Here is a 19,880-nt window from a genome sequence, read left to right on the forward strand (position 1 = left end):
CCCTGCAGATGCTGGAGAGCCAAGAGACTGAGCAGCAGGTCCACGTGGGCTGCCCGCATCCGCCTCTCCCCGGGACGCCACGCTGCCTCTCCCCTGCCTTCCGTGACAGCGGCACAGGTGACTCAGTGGCTAGGCAGCCGGGGCGACAGAGTCCCCATGTCACCGCACAGGTGGCTGGGGGGTCCAGCTCATGCTGTTCTCCTTGGGCCTCTTTGGGGGGGGGATACTCGGTGTTTGGAATGAGGTTGCGCTAGATAAGCCTTGGGAGCCCCCTAACTCCTCGGGTTCTGGACTTTTCCTTGCCAAACGGCTGCGCCTCAGATTTGCATCTTAGCTGGTGTATTGTGGTAGACACTGTGTTCGTGCAGGCCCTCTCACAAAGGGGCTTGAGCCTTACCAGTCCAGGCTGCTGCCCGTCAGGTACGCGTAGCCAAGGCTCGAAACAGTGCTTCGCTCAGTCTAACAGACTCAGCTCTCATTTGTTTTAAATATGAAAAGCCCAGCCCATGCTGCTCTTTGCGCGTGATTCATTGCACAAGAAAGAATCCTATGATTTGTATTACTCAATGAAATCAAAAAGGTTTGTGGGTTGAACCTCTGTAGGGTGAGTTCAGTCACTTGAGTCATAGGTGCTTGAATGCTATGCACACTTGGGAGTCAGGAGGAGCTGGAGGGAGCCGCAAGCTACTTAGAGAGAGAGAGAGAGTCAGAGAGAGAGAGAGAGAGAGTCAGAGAGAGAGAGGTTTCACTGGGAGACAGGAGAGTGGGGGTGAGAGGATGGAAGAGAGCTGTCAAATGAAAGGAAAATTGTAAAGCAGAGATCTGCCAAAATATTTCCTTTCTCTGCTGTTTTGCTTTATTTATTATTATTATTATTATTTTTTGTCATCCATAATCTACCACAGGGCAAAAATAACTGTAAGTCACTTAGTGGGCATCTCCGTTGTCAGATCAACCCTTATTTTACTTCATAATGACCGCAAAGCACAAGAGTGGAGAAGGTGGCAATTTGAATAGACCAACAGGAAACCATCAAGTGCTTCCTTTAAGTGAATACGTGAAAGCAAAGGAGGGCGCTGCCAGCAGAGGGCGCAGAGCCTCCCGCCCTGTCCTCCAGCCGCGCGGAGTCCTTTCCGCAGGCGCTGTGTGACGGGACTTGGATACTTTTCCAGATCTCCGGGGCGGGGGGGTGCGCGTGTTGTTTAATTTTAACAGAAACCTGATGACATAAGCTGTATGCACAGTTCATGCTAATCCCAAGTACAACAGTCAGGTTCAGGCCTGAGGTTTTACGCAGGACTTCCTAACGTTTGCTTTAAGGGACACTGAGAAGATGGCCCGGATATTTTACGGGTAAGTGCTGGTTGCTGCCAGGTGCGGGTGTTGTGGGCTGCAGCCACCTCAGCGTTGGCTGCTCTAGGGCTCAGGGGACCCATGTCCTGCCCCACCTGCAGCCTCGCTTGAGGAACTCAGCCCCCTCTCTTCCAGTCCTCCAAGTCGGATTTCTGAACGGTCTGCTGCTTACAGTGGCTACCCTTAGGGTTAAGTTTTTCCTCTCAATTCTCCCTCCCAGAATCTTCTACCATCGCTTGGTATAATGCTGGTCTTCATGCCAGCAGGTCTTCAGAGAACAGACTCTCTGAAATTCACAGAAGGACACTTCCAGAGGCTGGAGGCTGTACCCTGGGGTGGCTGCATCCCGTCCTGGAGTGCCTGGGGTTGAGGCCTGGCCCTGCTCCCGCTTCCGGCTTCTGCTGAATGCACACCTTGAGGGGAAGCGGTGATGGCTCAAGGACCCAAGTCTGTGTCGCTCATGTGGGAGGTCCAGACTGAGTGCCCGGCTCCTGGCTTTGCAGGCCTGTGTGTGTTGGGGGCGGGGGCAGGGGTCGGTGTGAACCAGAAGATGGAAGATCTCTTTCTGGCCATTCAAGTAAAAAATACATAAATAAATACAAATTTGGAGAACAAGTATGGGAGATGCATATTATGCGGGAAGTATATATGGATTTAAAATTATGTTTGCACCAAAATAAGCATGATCTTTCAATTCTGTGTTCTGTGAACTTTGTGAAGTACCCTGGCGCTGGCCAGTTGACTCACCTTTCTCCAGCTGCCGTGTGGGTCGCAGGGAGAGCACAACTGTCTCCTTTTTCCTCTGAATTTTCCCGAGCTTTGCCCAGTGACTGGTACAAAGGCGGAACGAATGAATAAACTCTCGGGGAGAAGGGTTTGTTTCTCTTGTCACAGACTAACCAGAATTACGGCTTCTCGGAGAGCATCATTCTTTTGCTGTTTCTGATGTCTTGAATGCCAATTTGTCCTCAGAGAATTCTGCCAGAGTTTAGCTGATCAATGGTAGTTTTGTTGCTTTCGGCACAAGAGTGCTTGCACTCAGTGCAATAAAAGCAGTTGAGCAGCCGCGGCCGGGAGCGAGGCGGGGACATTCTGCAGGCTCAGACTCCGTCACGTCCCACTTTCCCCCCCTGAGGCTTCTCTTTGTCAGGCTTGCGAAAGCTGTGTTTCCTGGGAGAGTGATGCAAGAACATGCTAAACGTACGGAAAAGCGCAAAGCACCCCCCACAGCAAAAGCTAAGAGCAGTGTAGATGGATTCCCCCAGAGGTCAATTGCATTGGGTTTCTTTTTTTTCCCCCTCAAGCACATTACTTTTCTAAACTGTCTTGAGCCAAAATGGATGAACAAAGCCCTTCAGATTCTATAAACTGAATTACAAACAGATGAGAGTGCTGGCAAATCTGCGCAGAGATTTATCTTGCTGGACTCTCGAGGCATCGGCTGCATCTGGCAAGGCTTTCTCCTGCGGAAGCCTGTGGTGTCTGGAGCAGATGTGAGGATGTGGAGGTGTGTGCATGCACATAGAAGTGCATGTGTGTGCACCCATGGACACGGGAGCGAGCATACGTGTGCATGTGTGTGAGTGTGCGTGTGTGTAGGGCTGGGCTGCACATTGACCCCGACAAGGATGTAGAAGTCACAAATCCACAGCTGAATGTCCCCAGCAGGACTGGCTCATGAACTTTTTCACTTTATTATGCCCGTGAAAGCCATCTCTGTTGCCTTCCTGCGCCAGCATGGCAAAGGGGAGACACGCGGAAGACACCTGTTGTAAGGGATGTTCCTGGGTAGCCGAGCAGGAGGGAGGGAAGTTGGGAGCACCTGCTCCTGGAGCTGCTGATGGACTCTGAGACTCTGTGTCTGTGACAGGTGTCTCTGTGAGCCTTCCGGGGGCAGGCATTGGTCACATCTGCCCCTCTGTGTGATCACCAAGCTTCCCTGCAAACCCCAATCTTTGATCTCAAATCCATAGGGAGAGTCCCAGAGCCAGTCTGGGTTCCACATGAACAGATGGGGAAATGTGTGTGTCTTCTTAGGTTCTAAATTTTTGTTTACAGAGCATTACATGATGTTAGGTATAAGTTATCAGGAGATGATTTAAAGTAGGTGAGATGTGTCTTACAGTCCTAAATTTTTTTGATATCCAGGGAGTCCTGGCACCATCCCATCATGGGTCAGGGGACAACTGTGTGAGAGATACTCAGAAAGGTCAATGAAAAATGCATATTATGCTTTGCATGATTTAAGAATTATATCAAAAGAAACGACTCTTTTAAAAAAGAGTTGTTCTTTACTTATTTGAGAGGCAGGATAACACAGAGGCAGAGGCAGAAAGCTAAAGAGATTTTCTCTGGATTGGCTTATGGCCACAGGCTGGGGCTGGGCCAGGTGGAAATCTGGAGCCAGAAGCTCCATCTGGATCTCCTATTTGTGCAGCAGGGGCTCAAGCACTTGGGCCATCCTTTGCCGCTTCCCCAGGTGTGTTAGCTGGAAGATGTTGGGAGCAGAGCAGCCAGGCCTTGAGCAGGCCCTCCCATGCGGGATGCTAGTGCTCCAGGCGGTAGCTTAACTCATCAGCCACACACACACATACAAAAGATTATATAATTCTGTTTCTTTTCCATGAGCTTTTAAAAACATTTATGTTTTCATTACTTGAAAGCCAGAGAGATGGATGGGAGTGGGGAAGAGAGAGAAAAAGAGAGATCTTCCCTCTGTTGGTTCATTCCTCAAATGCCTACATCAGCCAGGGCTGAAGCCAGGAGCCAGGACCTGCATCAGGTCTCCTTGTGGCTGGCAGGGACTGAAGCGCTTGAGCCGTCATCTGCTGCCTGTCAGGAGGTTAGATCAGCAGCAGAGTAGCCAAGACCCAAACCAGCACTCGGATATGGGATGTGATTTGACACACTGCACCACAATTCCCCACCCTCCATGAGCTTTCTGAAATACTCTCGGATGCTCTCCTGGCTTATTCCTCCCAAGCTGTCTATACCACGTGTTTCTGCAAATAACACTCAGGTTGCCCTCTCCATAGGGGTCTTGTTGGAAGCCCTGGGTTAGGAATCGAATTGGAGATGGGGGCAGGGGCATCTGGACATGTTGCCTTCGGCCTCAGGCCCCAGTGTGTCTTGGGGCAGCACTGATTCCTGATGCTTTGAGCTCCCAGGTGCCCCCTTGGGGGACATGAGCCCTGGACAAGGGGACGCAGCCGAGCCCCCCAGCCTCTTCCCTTTCTGCCTCTCTCTGAACCCACCTGCAGCCGAACAAAGACCTTGCACATCGCTAAGTGAGCCTTTAATCTTTGCGTCTTTATAAAGTCATTTCTTTTCTGTACCTCGTCCACGAGCCACTGGTGAATTGACTAAATAGTTTTTGTACCCTATGAAGACATGTGGCTGAGAGGTAGGTCCACCTGCAGCGCCCTCCATGCCAGCACACCTGTCCTGCCCTGTGGATGCAGCTCTCGGTGTAGGGGGCCCATTTTCTAACTCACACGGGTCCCCATTAGGCGTAGCCCTGGATCGTCTGCTCTGTGACTGTCCCTACCCTATACAAGAGATTCTGAGTTCCTTTGTGAAGTATCTCTTGACCTCGGCTGCCAGACAGCGTTACTCCTGGTTCAAAGTTCCCACTTCACACTGGCTCAAGCTTTTATGATGGCAGCCATCTCCGGGAACGGTAATTACACGGCCCATCGTGGAGCCGTGTGGCCAGCACATCAGTCTGGCCCACAGCAGGCTCTCCTTTCATCTGCAGTGATCTTTGAAGAACACTTGATGAACAGGTAGGGCAGTAGAAGATTCAGACAAGCAACTCCTTGTCTGTCTTCAGGATGCACACAGCTAGTTCAGCAACTATGTCAGAATGGGCTGGCTAGCGAAGGTAACAGATCACCTCAAGTCTTGGGGGCTTAACACAACCACGTTTTATTTCTTCCTCACACTGCATGTTCATCACAGAACCTCGAGGATGGAACAGTCATTATTTGGGATACTGCAGAAAGAACAAAATCCCGAAGAGATTTGGAAGTGGCGTTTTTGTGGTCCCATTCAGACTTGGAAGGGGTAAAAAGGACGATCTTACCATGTGCTTGGGAGGCAAGGGAGCCTCGGAATAGATGGAACACAGCAGTTATGGCAGCCACAGTGACACTCTCCATAAAGCAGAGCCATTATTTGGTGGGGTGGCGGGTGAGAAAGAGAGAGGAAGGGAGAGCTCTTCCCTCCACTGGTTCACTCCCCAATGGTTTGCAACAGCTGGTGCTGAGACTATCTGAAGCCAGGAGCCTCTTCTGAGTCTCTCACATGGGTGCAGAGCCCAAGGCCTTGGGCCGTGCTTGACTGCTTTCCCAGGCCACATGCAGGGAGCTGGATGGGAAGTGCTGCAATAGGGGCAAAGCCAGTGCCCATAAGGAATGCCGGCGCCAGGCAGAGCATTAGACTGTATGTTGCTGCACTGGCCCCATATCTACTTGATTTTACTGAGGTGTTTCACTTGTGTTGTAAAAAGCAGCAGAGAGAAAGTGTGCAATGTAGCTTATGAGTATTTGGTGAGATCCTTTGTGTCTTGGTAAGATGAGTGAGAGGGCTGGCACGGTCACTTAGCAAACTAATCCTCCACTCGCAGTGCCTGCATCCAATGAGTGCCAGTAGTCCCAGTTGCTCTGCTTCCCAGGCAGCTTCCTGTTTACGGCCCGAGGAAGCAGAGGAGCATGGCTCCAGTCCTTGGGCCCCTGCACCTGCATGAGAGACATGGAGGAAGCTCCTGGCTCCTGACTTCAGGTGGTCTCAGCTCTGGCCATTGTGACCATTTGGGGAGTGAGCCAGTGGATGGAAGCTCTCTCTGTCTCTCTCTCTCTCCTCCTCTCTGTAAGTTTGCCTTTCAAATAAAAATAAATCTTTATAAAAAAGATGAGTGTGTACATGGCATAACCGGAGACTCTTGGCCGATCCATTTAATGGATTGAATGAGATGGTGGATGTGAAAATTATTGATAAATTGCAAAGCACGGTACAGTGGAAGGTGTTTAGACAATTGTGAGCCTGAAGCACCAGGCATGTCACAGCTCCTTGCAGCTACGGTCTATTCTCCCCTAGTTCTAGCTTCATGTCTTCATTTGCTTTAAAAAATGAAGCCCTAATAATAACAACTACAGCAAACGTTAGTCTGAATAAGCTTCCTGTTTAAATCAAACATTGAAAAGGTCAGTTTTTCTAGAAATAAATTACCTTGGGAAGGAAATAATGTCACTAAATTGAACCCTGCAGAATGTGAAAATGAATTGCAGTTGATGTCTACAAAGGTTCCTCTACACATAAATACCGCACGCATGGGAACTGCCACAAAATGTCGTGATGTCGTGGCCGGCCCCCTTAATCCACGCAGGAATGCCTTGTCTGAAGCAGACGGGACGTCCTTGAATTCATGAACGTAATCATTACAGGGTGAATTTCATAAAGGCATATCTCCTTAAAACACTAACATTACCTAAAGGACATGTTAATGAGTTAAAATGATGTTCATTCCATAAATTGAAATACACACAAATGCAACAATGCAATTTGGGTTTTCTTTATCTGTGCTCCATGCTGTTTTGTGCACAGCTTCCTCCATGTTTATCTTGCGGTCCTGTGCCGCTATTTTGCCACTAGTGGACGGTAATACATTACCTGAACTTCCCGCTCTTAGTTTATCTGCGACCTGTGGTCACAGTTACCTCAAAAGTCATTCTCGTTAACCCAAGAATTGATTTAACCAGAAACCAAATACAATTCAAGCTTAGTGGTTCCTCCTTTGTCTTTAGAAAAATCCAGGAAGATGCCCAATGGCGTTGCTAACGTGCGTCGGAAAGCTGCTCCAGGGATGACTCACATCAAGGTCAGGGATTTCTCACTGTGCTCACCTCCTCCACTCGACAGCCTGGATTGGCACAGTCATCCACTCACACTCGTCCTTCCCCGAGATCCGCCTGAAGGGAGCTCCAGGCAAGGCAGTCTAGCAACGCGTGAAGCCACGGTGGTATGTCTGTGCTTCTGGGAGTCACCACCTTGGCGTCCTTTGATTAACTCAGTTGTGAGAAATGTTAAAACACAAACTGCATTTTACTGCAGGAGGTTTCCACACTCTGTGAAGAATGGCAAATCAGAGCTCGCCCTAGGGACCAGCTGCTTAGAGTTGATCTGAGCCATTACGTGGGCGCCCCCCCATGCACAGGTGCAGGTCTGACTTCATGCCTCAGCATTTTCTCTGCATTCATTCCTGGTAAGGGCAGAAGGTCCAAGGCTCTGGGCACTTTTTTGGGTATAGAGTTGTGCTGATAACATTGTGTTGGGCAGAATGTTTTTACAAAGAGCTGCTAATTTTAGGGTAGCAGAAGAATATCTGTAAGCATTGGAAAACAAGGTATACAGGGTGAACTCTTGAATGGCATTTGGGAATCTGGGCCCCAGGTCTTAGTTCTCCTAACGAGCCCTGTTACTCTGGGCAAGTCCCTTGCCCTGGCCTGTAGCATAAGGGAGATGTGTCTCTAGAATTCTCTATGTGGACTGCCTTGCCTCGGGGTGAACTCAGAAAGTATCTGTTGCCTTTGAAAAAGTTTCTTGCTGTACATTGGATGCCACGATGCACTTCAACCCGTGTACAGTTTGTGTCTGTGACAGTTAAAATATTAAGTGAACAAACAAACAAGAAGCCATGCTGTCCATGTCCACCCCAAAGGCTCTCTTACACACAGGAAGTTTTGGGCATTTGGTGCTATGGTTAGGACATTGCTCAGAATGCCCACATCCCATACCAGAGTGCTTGGGTTCAAGTCCCAACTCCGCTTCTTGCTAACGTATACCCTGGGATATGATGGCTGTAGTGATTGGGTCCCTGCTGTCCCCAACTGGAAGACCCAGTGAGAGATGGGCTGAGTTCACTGCTCCCAGGTTCTGAGTGCATCAGCTCTGAGTGGGGTGGGCATGTGGGGGATGGATCAGTGGATGGGAGAACTCTATCTCTCAGTATTTCAAAGAAATCAAATAATTAAAAAAATTTATGTTAGTGGGAGATAGAATTAATCAATTTATTTTGGCACAACTTTTTTTTGAAATCTATGCATAAAATGGGCTTTTAAAAAGTTCATAGAAAATGAATATTTTATGAGAAAACCAGGCATGGGTTAAAAAAAAAAATTTCTGCACCAAAAATGAACACAGTTGTAAAGCCCATTCTTCCATTCTTGAAGTATCCCTGCATAAAGCCTGATGGGGCAGGAACACAGATCTAGCGCATTCCGTGGTTTCAGTTCCCCACGTGCACCAATTAAACTTCCCAAGCTCCTGCTGTCTTGTTAACCTGGCTTCAGCTGTCCGTCTTCCCTAACCAGCTCAGCCTCGCCTCAGGTGTTAGCCGCTGGAAGCAACCTTCAGAGCCAGTTCAGCCCTGCCTAATGTTCACCCACTCTCGGCCCTTAGCTGCCCTAACTGCACACATCCCTCTGGAAGCTAACCGTGTGCTTGTCTGTCCTGTGCCCTTCTCTCTCTGAGGTTTGTCTCTGGCCGGAGCCCAGGGTCTGTCTTTTCCTTGTCTTGTTCCTGCACGCTTAACAGAGCCTTCATTTTGTTTTTTTTGTTTTTTTTCACAGTGCTTCCACATAGCGGGCACTCAACACTCACCTGCCTGAAATGATCTCATTGGCTGCTTGATCAAGCACATCTGACTTGCTACTACAGAAGCAGCCTCAGAGACAGGGGAGGAGGCCTGCCCAGGAGTCAGACAGCAGCCTCAGAGACAGGGGAGGAGGCCTGCCCAGGAGTCAGACAGCACTCCCCGACGGCGACAGCGGAGCTGGGTAAGTCTCTTGCTTCCCCAAGGTTTTGCTCCCCCCACCCCCAAACCCTGAGGGCTGAATTGGGCCCTGATTTCTCCTCGGGAGGGATACTCCCAACTGCGGTCCTGTGATGACTGTGCTAAATATCAAACGTGTATGAGGGCCTGTGCAAGGAATAAAGGCAAGACAAGGAGTGCAGAGGCCCTGGCTTGTTAGAGGAATTGAGACATGCAGATTTGCTTTTCATGTTTGCCACGTAAGACTCTTTATGAGCATCTGCGGGGCTGGTTTTCCCTTGGCTGTTACTGGTGCATGGAAGCAGGTCACTGACCCAGCTGTGTTTGCTGCCACCCTGGCTGGCGTGGGGTGATCACCCAGGGTGGTGAGGTCCACCAGCTTGCAAGTCTATGGGACTGTCCATGGCATTTAACTTGCTCAGTTGTGATGATTCTGAGAACTTTCTTATAACTTTCGTAGAGACCGTTGAGTCCATCATGTTGTGGGTTCATTTGTGAAAAACGACCGCACGCCTTAACTTACTTGAATAGCTACTACAAAGATAAGGGAAAAAATAAAGAAAAATAAAATGTAAGAAAAACCAAGAAAGAACAAGTGTTGCTGATGTTGGAGAGAAACTGGAACTTCCTGTGAATTGTTAGTGGGAATGGAAAAAAAATTAGAATTACCATACGATCTAGCAATCTCATTTCTGGATTTTTAGATTTTCAAGGAGATAAGCGTATGCTCATGTTCATTGCTGTATTATTTACACTAGCCAAAAGGTGGACACAAACCCAAATTTGTCAGAGAAAACACTGTAAGAAGGTATTTGAAATAGTTCCTGGAGGGGTAGGCATTTGGCCTTGTGCGTAAGTTGCTGATGAAGATGTCTGTGTCCCCTATCAGAGCATCTATGCTCGACACCTGACTGCTTCTATCTCTAGACTGCTGTTAATACAGGCCCTGGGAGGCAGTCATGGCTCTAGTGATTGGGTTCCTGCTATCCATAAGGCAGGCCTGGAGTGAATCCCTTGCTCCAGGTTCCTGACTTCGAGCAGCTGTGGGCAGGGCGGAGTGGGGTGGGATGGGGTGGGATGGGGTGGCTGGGGCGGGGAGTGAAATAGTGAATACGAGTTGTTGTTTTTTTTCTTTTTGTTTCCGCTTCTTAAATAAGCAAATGTTTGAAAAAAGCTTGTGGAAAATGGAACTTAAAAGTAAATTGATTTGGGTGCAGAAATGTTTTGGAATTCATGCACAGCTTCTTCATAATATGCATTTCCGTGAACTTGTAAAATTATCTTTGAACATAAAATGCAATATTGTTTAGCCTGGAAAGACTATCGTGTCATATAGACGGCATGGGTGGATCTTGCGGATATTAGGTGCAAGCAAAATAAGTCGGTGATAAGGACAAATACCGTGCAATTCTGTAACAGGAGGGGTCTAATGTAGACAGAAGGCTATAGAAGGCAAGAAGAATGGTGTTGCCAGGAGCTGGGGGACGGCGTGTTCAGTAAGTTCGGAATCCCAGTTTTGCAAGGTGAAAGACTTTTAGAAAGCTAGATATATGTAGTTAATACTGAACCTGGTGCTATAATATACTAAAGAGGTTAAGTTGTGTGATGTGTTTCTTGCAGTGTGCAACACAGGATTCGGAGAATAACCCAGTGGAAATAAGTTACTACTAACCTTTGTGCTTTGCCATATTAGGATGTTCCTAACTTCTTCAGACCAGGGTCATGCAGCTGTTAGTAAGACGCGCTGGTTCTTTCCAGCATTTCTAAGAAAGGGAAGTTTTCAGTTACATGCATGAAGAAAGAGACATGTAGTCAAGGGAGGGTGGCCAGCAAGACTGTAATTAAGCTCAGAAGGGAAGTCTTCCACAAAGGGTCCAGATGGATGGACGGGGGCCACGAAACAGAGCCGGATGGCTGGGCTGATGCTTCGAGGGACCTGTGGGGCTCCCTTAGCCAGGATCGTCTTCCAGGTCGTCACCGCTCGTTTCCTCTAGGCCTTATGACCCTGCATCTTGTGGGGAACTTACGGTTGCCCGAGGGATGCAATATTCTTGTGTAGGATCAACAGTCTGAAAGGAAAGAAACACCACCATCAACTTTCTGAGCCAGCATAGATCATATTTTCCAGAGCTGTGTCTTGAAATGTTATCTCACCGTCATTTAATTCTCTCTTAATTAAAAAGAGCAAGGGGAGAGAAAAAGCCAAGCCTACCCTCCGATAGGTTTGCAAGGTTTTTGAATCACTCATCAGTGGAAATTGAAACTCATCCAGGAAAATCTTGAGGGAAGAGTCCAGATGTTTCTTAGCACGTACATGCCTTTGTGAGCTTCTCCCAGAAAATGTCATGATCTGTGTGTCATTTTAGGAAAGTGCTAAGTCTCTGGTAACAGACTCGGGGGATTAGCTTAGGTAGTAAAATTTACTGGAGAGAGGGCCTGAGCATGACTTTAACTCTTGGATTTTAGTTGCTTTTAATCACCATAATAAAAGAATTATGTCCCCTTGTGGTATTTTGGGCTGTCCAGATATGCATGTGTGGAAGCCATCACAGTACAAATGGGAGTGGTCTGCAGTATTCTTAAGCAGTTGCCCCTCTGATTGGTCCTGAGAGTGTTGCAAATGGTTCATGCATCTGGGCAGTTAGATGATGCTGAAGAACTCAGCCTAGTTCTTGGAGGGGTAGCCAGGGCTGCTGGAGCCAGACAGGGAGGTGTCAGGCAGTTGGTAGGGGGCTCAGGGACTGGGCACTGATACCCGTTTACAGTCTGCCGTGGTGGGCAAGGCAAAGCCCTGTGAGTCCAAACTGTTTCCTCCTTACACAGAGCCCTCCGAGCTGCCCTGTCTTTGCGGGCTCCTTCACCTGCGTGAGAGCGTATCTCTTGTGTTGAAGGCGGTGGGGGATGTTGGGAGGCAAAAGCTGCACTTGATTCTCTTGCATCACCTTGCTTAAATCTGGATGGCTCCAGGTCTATAGGTCTTTAGGGGAAGGTCCTGCCCTGCCTATCCTCTCTTGGGCCAGGAGAACCATGGGAGAAGAAGCCCAGGAGCTCTCCCAAGGAAGGAGGGCTGGCTGTGTCCCTGCTGGGGGAGGGCAGACGAGCGCATTTACCTGCAGCTGAATGGGAGTACCATATGAAGTTAATGCTACATCCTCCTCAGCTCCATCACTGTCTCGGGCTGAAAGCCAAAGGAGGGAAGCGCTGGGTTAGTGTCAGAGATTGACGTGGAGAAGCACAGGGGGACGGTGAGACAACTCAGTGCCATACAAAGTGCCTCCTGACCCTTCAACAAGAATTCTCAGATGAGGCTGGTATGAAGAAGGGTGATGACTTAAGGGAGCGTGCTCAAGGTTAATGGGCAAGCTTGCCTATGGGTAGCATATGTGTGTTCAGGAGAAACATCTCTGAGTTCAGCAATGGGAGATGCTGAAGATCCATCACTTTCTGGACAAAGAGTGTTTAACCCTGGGTCAAGGTATCTTCTCAGTGTAACCCAAATGACCCTGGGCACCCCACTCATTTCTATAGATCCTTTAGGCTCGAGTCCCCACCTGCTTGGATTCAAGTTTTAAGAGCAGATATAATGAAAACAAAATCCCTGGAGACAATTGTCTGCTTTCTCAGAATAATGATGAGCTGAATTTTTGGTCTAGCTCTTGTCCTTGGGATAACAAGACTCCTTCTTGGTAGCCAGCTTTCTCCAGTATTCTCATCAGACTAACCCAAAGTCATGCATACGATTGGGTTTCATCCGTATCCTCCAGCAGACTTCAAGATGGATGGGCAGGGACTGTGTCTGTCTCTAACATTGAACAGCTGCTGGATGTGTCATTGTTCTTTGCTGATCATGGCCATGACTGTGTCCTAGGGTTTATACTTGGAGAGGAGGGACCATGAAGAAAGCCACTGCCCCTCACTCGTATTAACAAGGCCCAAGTGTGCTAACCTTTTGTTGCCTGCTTCTGATGAGATTGAAATAAATTATTATAAAAGTCGTGATAATCTATTTCTGAGAGTTGTTTTGGAGATGAAATCAATATATTTATATGGACTGGTTGAACAACATCAGAGCAGTGCCTAATATATGGACAATACCATATGTACTGTCTTGTATATATGACGGACGGTAGTACTGTTGATGTAGTGACCATCTACTGCTTGGATCCTTTTCCTTCTGGAATGTTATGGAGGGGTTGGATGCTGTGAGAGGAGGCCCTTCTCTTTCCTTCAGGGCAAAAATAGCTGTTTTGGGTTTAGCTGTCCTCCATAACATAATAAGACTTTTACACTCAGTCCCTTGGTAGCTTCATTTCATATTCTCATTGGACCAGTTCATCAGTTATAAGTCAATGCTTCCAGTTTTAATTATTATCCATAAACTTACTAAAAGGCTGGAAGTTTTTCTGTATCAAACTGGCAACATCCTCATGGTGGGAAACCTGCGCCAAGGGAGCCCCGGTATTTGTTTGCCTGCAGAGGAGGCAGGGAGGGCCCTGTCTTCATCCAGTAAAGACAAGGAAGCTGGGGGCTCCTGGAGGTTGGGGCCCTTGCTTTGGGCTTAAGATGGGTTCCCAAGCAGAGCAGCACCCCTAAGCCCCATTCTGAGGCCCCATTCTGCATCCTCGTCTGCCCAATTAGCCTTGGGCCCTGAGTCTTGATACACAGCACGATCTGTGTCTTATCTATCCTGGACCAACCAAATGCTGCCCTTGACTCTGTGCTTTGTTACCAGCTCTCACTCTGTGACAAAAAAGAACAAGCTTCCCACGAAAGAACAAACAGAAATGCCAGCACTTGGGATCATTGCAGTGTGCTGGCCCTGGGAAGGTGGGCATGCCTTGGAGACAAACATATTGAGAATTGTTAAGGAGGACCCTACTCTGTCAAAACTGGTGTTTACTAGGGAGTAGCTTTCATTGCTTTGCTTGCTTTTTTTTTTTTAAATACTCATTGGCTCATATTTATATTATACAGAGTCCTAAAACCTTCAAGAAGAACCATGCTAGGCTTGTTTACACGTTGCACTCTGGATGGAAGAGTTCCAACAGTAATGTGATAGTTTGAATGAGGCTGGGTCCTGCTTAGAAAACTTGATACAATAATGTTCTAACTAACCTAAAATGGATGAAACAGGCAGTGATGGAAGGGGAGCTTTCATAAGAAAGAGCCACAGTTTATATTCTACTATAATCAATAACCTGCACAGGTAACATCACTTAACATTCTCAATTCAAAGAGCACTGATTTTATTTATTGAAGGTTAGCTGTTCTGTGTTGAAAAAATTCCAAAATGTACTAACTGTAAACATTAAACAAGTAAAATATCCATCAACTAATTAATTAATGAAGGATATGTTTAGAATAACATCCTACATGCATGTAAATGAACTAATTAAGCATTAACCTGATTTCAGAATTGCTTCTTCACTTTATTGCATTTTAATAGCTTCATTTGTATGCTGCACAAATTGCTATTTTTTGAAAAGATTTATTTATTTGAACTTCAGAGTTTGAGGAAGAGAGAGATGTTTTCCATCTGCTGGTTCATTCCTCAAATGGCCATAATGGTCCAGCTGTACCAGGCCAGATCGCGTGCCATTAGCTTCATTTGGCTCTCCTGTGGTTGGCCAGGGCCCAAACACTTGGACCATTTTCCATGACTCTCAGACCAGCAGAGAGCTGGATGAGAACGGGAGCAGCCAGGACTTGAAGCAGAGCTCATATGGAATACTGGTGCTGCAGATGGTAGCTTTACCCACTGTGTCACGCTGCTGGCCCCTGTAAATTAATTGCTCTGCTCTTACGTGTCTTCGTGTTGAGGTTTTCTGAACCTATCAATATGCTGAACTGTACAGCTTGAATCACATCCCGTGACAGCACATGTCTCTGCTTTTTGGCTTGAGAGCATGGTTATCAGCAACTGATTTTAAAGTTCAGTAGGGATCAGTGTTGTGGCACAGTGAGTCAAACTGCCATCTGTGGTCCTGGCACCCCCAGGAGCTGCTGTTTGAGTCTTGGCTGCTCCAAGTCTGACCCAGCTCCCTGGTAAAAACAGTGAAAGATGGCCTCAGAGCTTGCATCCCTGTCCCTCACGTGGGGGATCTGGATGGAATTCCAGGCCCTTGGCTTCAGCCCAGCCCAGCCATGGGGAGAGGTAAACCAGCTGAGAACACATGTCTTTCTCTGTTCTCCTTTCTCTGTCACTCTGCTTTTAAAATAAATTAATTCCCCCTCCCCCCCTTTTTTTTTTTCCAAAAAGAAAAGCTCAATGAGTATACAGCTTCTTAGAGACTTACAGACCAGGGCAAGGGATATTTATGCTTGCTGTCCTGTAGTGACATGCCCCATTGCATTTTCATTCTCCAGCCACATGTGTTTATATCTCAGCATTAAGGTCCTTAAGCCACTTCAGAGAGATCAGCTTAATCTGCTTTTGAAAGACTTCCAGGGGAATGGATCCTTAATCCCCTTCCCTGATCTGTAGCAATGAGTGTTTACCAACTCTTAGTTCCATATTTAATCTAAATCCCTCAGGCCTTGGGTTTGAACTATTTCCATCTATTCTCTTAACTGGAGATGGAAAATGGCAAGCCCACAGCCTCTTGGGAGGAAGTTCCCACACTCACTCAAGCCTTTACTGAGCACTTCTAGCCATAACTCTTCTTTTCAGCTGCATGATTCTGGGTTTATCACCAAGTGGTAAATCACATAATTACCCAGTGGAAGTTCCCAACAAGCAGCTATAGTCAGAGGAATCACATGACAATGCCCCATGGAGTCAAACAAAATCTTGTGATTGAATCCAGAACTCAGAGCGAGAACTTGCATAGCCTGAGAAAGGCACAGCAAACATAATGAATACTATCGCAATTTCATTGTCTCGATCTGTTCATGAGGTGCTCGCGTTAGAGCCCTTCATCTTTTAGTTTTCCTCTGAGTCTTCCCAAGTTCCTTCCCATTTTCTTTTTCCCTACAAGTGGATTCTCCACCTGGAATTAGCATTCTTGCTGGTATGATGGTTCTTGCCAGTCATACTTTTGTTGATTTTCACTGTCGACTCAGGACTCACAATAACACGATTTTTTCAGATGCTTATACAATATTTGGGGAGTATTTTGCTGTTTTGCATACCTTTGCATGTTTTTCTTTGCTGGGCCTAATCTTGAGTGTTTCATGGAGTTTTAATCATTCTAACACTGAACATTCATGTGTTTTCCAGGTGATCTAAAATTCTGATTCTATAATCTGATCTTGAGTTTCTGGTACTCTTCTCAACCTTGGAGAGCAATCTATATGTTTTATTATACTATTGATTTCTTTTCCCACAAAATACCCAACGATGTTAGCAATGACTATTCTTGACAGACTATTTTCTGCTCAGAAATGAATTTTCTAACCCTGTTTGCATAATAGGATATTCTTGGCCAAACTGAGAAATAATTATATAGCAAGCCCCTGCTGTTTTAATTAATAGATACTTAGAACACTTGAAATATTTGGCTAGTATTTGGAGAGTATGGGATATTGAGACTATGGATCCTGGTATGTTTTGGTGACTATGAAACTCCCAGAATTACTTTCTCTATGACTTTTGATTCCTGGACCCATGCAATACCAGTAAAAACAAGCATACAAAGTCTTATCTTCTGGTAAGAGTTGAGAAGTATTTTCAAGAAAAAGTTATTGCAATCTTATTGCAAACCTCAGCGATCTGATTATACATTATCGAGAGGCAATGGAAAACTTTAATAGGAAAGATGCATAGTGTCAATTTCTGACTCTTTGCCAAATAAATTGAAAGGAAAAATCGATGTAAAAATCTGAAAAGGATTTAATTTGAATGTGCAATTAGCCACAGATTGCAGCTCTAAGATGTTTCTGTGCTTAAAAGCAAAGCTTATATTAATATTTTGAGCCTGGTGAATATTGTATGTATTATATAATACAAAAAAACCAACATCAGAGTCACACATTAGAAGTAAAATGAAAAATCAGATGCCTTTTAAGACAAAAATATTGGTGTAAAACTATGATATTTGATTATGAATAATAGACCAGATGTTTTGGAAAAGGAATGCATGAATTTTTACATATGCCCAGATAACTGCAATTAGCCACCGTTTCTCCCAGGTTTCGGGAGTTCATGTGTCTTTGTTAGCATAAGAAATATGTTTGATTTCTTAATAAAGCATAGCCGGTGGCTTGGGTTTATGTAAGGATAAAAATATGATCCAGAAATATTTATGAAAATGTTATGTATTGCTTTGTTTCTCATAGAGAAAATGCTCAAGATAGAATATTTCTTCCTGTTTCTTTGGTAAACCTTGAAGAATATTAAGCTGTGAATGGTTAGAAAAGCAGAAATTCAGAGGCTATTAGGCTGTGTGACTTTTATACGTAGTGAGTCTTAGGAATTTCATGAATCAGATGAAGACTTTTGGAAAATCAGCTTTGAGACTCAAAATTTTGAAATGCCAATCACTGTTGCTAGGACAAACTTTAGACCTTGAAAGGCAACACGTGTGGACTTAGCACTGGCAGTCTTGTGACTGTGTAGTGTAAGCCTAATTTGGGGCTTGTTAGCTTATAGTGGATGCCTTTCTTAACCCAACATGAGCATTCAGTCATGGCCATCTTTTTAATGGCTTTTGATTTATTTCTGTCTCGACCTTTCTCTATAAAGCTCCATATTTTGGAAGAACTTGTTTTTCTGCAAAATCTAACTTTGGTTCTGGGAGTTTCATTTCCATGTTGGAAGTATGAAGTCACCCACTCAACATCTGACCATTTCCTTCCCATTCTATCCCATTACCTTACTCGTTCCCAATCTCTCCCAAGTGAACATCTCTCTGCACCCCAAGACCCCCAGACAAGTACCTCGTGACAGCTCCTGGTTCTCTGCCCGGAAGGTGCGCTGGTAGACGGGCATGGAGCAGGCATTGCTCTGTACAGGGCAATCCTGTTTACAGGATCTGTAGAGAATGCAGAGCTCAGGGATGATATACACCAGCAGGAAAACCCAAGCATTGGTGACCAGGGCGATGCAGACGACCGCATCGTCCCAGTGCGGCTGGCGATGGAGCTGCGGGTTGCCTCTCATGAGCATGGAGATCCACACCACCCAGATGATGATGGAGATGAGCACCGTGACGAAGATGAGCCTGCCATGCTGCTTCCAGTTCTGACACGGACCACACAGGGCGGCTTTGGAGACGAAGAACGTGAGGGCCATCAGCAGGAGAACATAGACCAGGAGGACCACAAAGTCCACGTTCAGCTGGTAGGGTGTCATGTGCACGAACATCATGCCTCTGGTCATGATGAGTGTCACATATTCGATGGCGATAATCGTCTGCAACAGGCTGGCCCCGATAGCAATGCACAGGATTGTCATCCAAGAGAAGGAGCATCCACCCCGGACCAGCTTCGCTAGGTTGGAGGCATGAGCCAACAGGCACGAGAAGCAGAGAGCAAAGAGAACCCCAAAGAGAAAGTAGCGGACGGGCGCAGTTTGCTGATTGAACTGGATGATGAAGGCAAAGGTGAGTCCGAAGAGCCCCAGCACCCCCAGGAGGAAGAGGAACTGGGTGGGGAGAACATTCCAATGGCTGCAGTCCTGGACCTTTCGCATGAGAAAAAGAAATGCCAAGAGGAGCAAAATGGTAACTACTATGCCAATGGCAGCCAGGGACTCCAGAACAATGCCCCAGGCCCCCTCGGTGTCACAGAGGAGATAGTAGTCTCCAGTGGACTCAATGCAGTCCTCATACATGGTGACTTCTAAGTGGACCTCACAAGAATGGTCTTCTGATGCCCTGCAGAAAGAAAAAGATGAGACAAACTGAAGACTTTACAGGAACCCACACGAGAAACACCTGCTGGGTCAGCCTAGGCAGGGCTAGGAAAAGCAGAAATGGTTTTACTTGGTGGCTCTTATTCATTTTATGTCACAGTCTCCATAGCCTTTGAAGACTACTACAAAATCTTTTCTATAAAATAAATGTATCACAACTTTATGAAGAAGGCACAAGCTATAGCAGGCTCCAGAACAAGGGTTTCCAACATTAGCGGGTTATTTGATTATTCTAGGTAATGATGCATTGCTTGAACGAGGCAGATGTTTTTCCCAAACAAATTTTAATGACTGATTTTTGCTTTCCAAATCAAATTAATCCAATTGCAACAGATTATTAATAAACACGTGCGGTTTGTTCACATCAAAGAATTATAAAAACAAAACATCTCCTTTCAAACTTCTTGGTTTAGCCCCAAAGTCCATGTCTTGATTTTTGTGGCTCAGGAAAAGAAAAAGTCCCACAAATTTATTTGGGGAAAAATATCTTGGAATTGAATAACTTTAGCCCTGCTGACTTGAATGATTCCCCAAACAAGACTCCAGCTATCTAGAGAGATGTTGGCTCCCAGTTGAGAGGGTGTCCCCTCCATTCCAACTCACCTTCTCTGTGGCCACTCCGGGAGCTGAGGCTGGACGTGGCGAGGTTGTAACTGCAAGTGAGTAAGAAGGAGACAGCCTCAGCTTCTTTAATCTCTCTGCAAATGGGCGGAAGGACTGCAGGCCCTCACTCAGGTTCCTCAGTGCCTATAAAAAGAACCGGAAGGACAGAAAGACACACCTATTCCAGTTGCACAGCAACTTTCCTGCAGAGATGGCTCTGGGAATCATTTATTTTATCTT

At 46.4% G+C, this 19,880-nt stretch overlaps 1 protein-coding gene across 1 annotated transcript; it reads right to left on the minus strand.

Moving 5' to 3' along the window:
- Nucleotides 1-10,998: 10,998 nt before the first annotated feature.
- GPRC5D (G protein-coupled receptor class C group 5 member D) lies at nt 10,999-18,956 on the minus strand. The gene is made up of 3 exons (XM_040968227.1): nt 18,062-18,956; nt 12,295-12,362; nt 10,999-11,253 (listed from the first exon to the last, which is right to left on the minus strand). Exons 1-3 carry the CDS (start codon nt 18,954-18,956, stop codon nt 11,182-11,184), a joined length of 1,035 nt encoding a protein of 344 aa, XP_040824161.1. The 3' UTR covers nt 10,999-11,181.
- Between the last annotated feature and the right edge of the window lie 924 nt (nt 18,957-19,880).

This window comes from Ochotona curzoniae, unplaced genomic scaffold (assembly GCF_017591425.1).
Source record: "Ochotona curzoniae isolate NIBS_2020 unplaced genomic scaffold, NIBS_Ocur_1.0 contig_1482, whole genome shotgun sequence".
Taxonomy (NCBI): Eukaryota; Metazoa; Chordata; class Mammalia; order Lagomorpha; family Ochotonidae; genus Ochotona; species Ochotona curzoniae.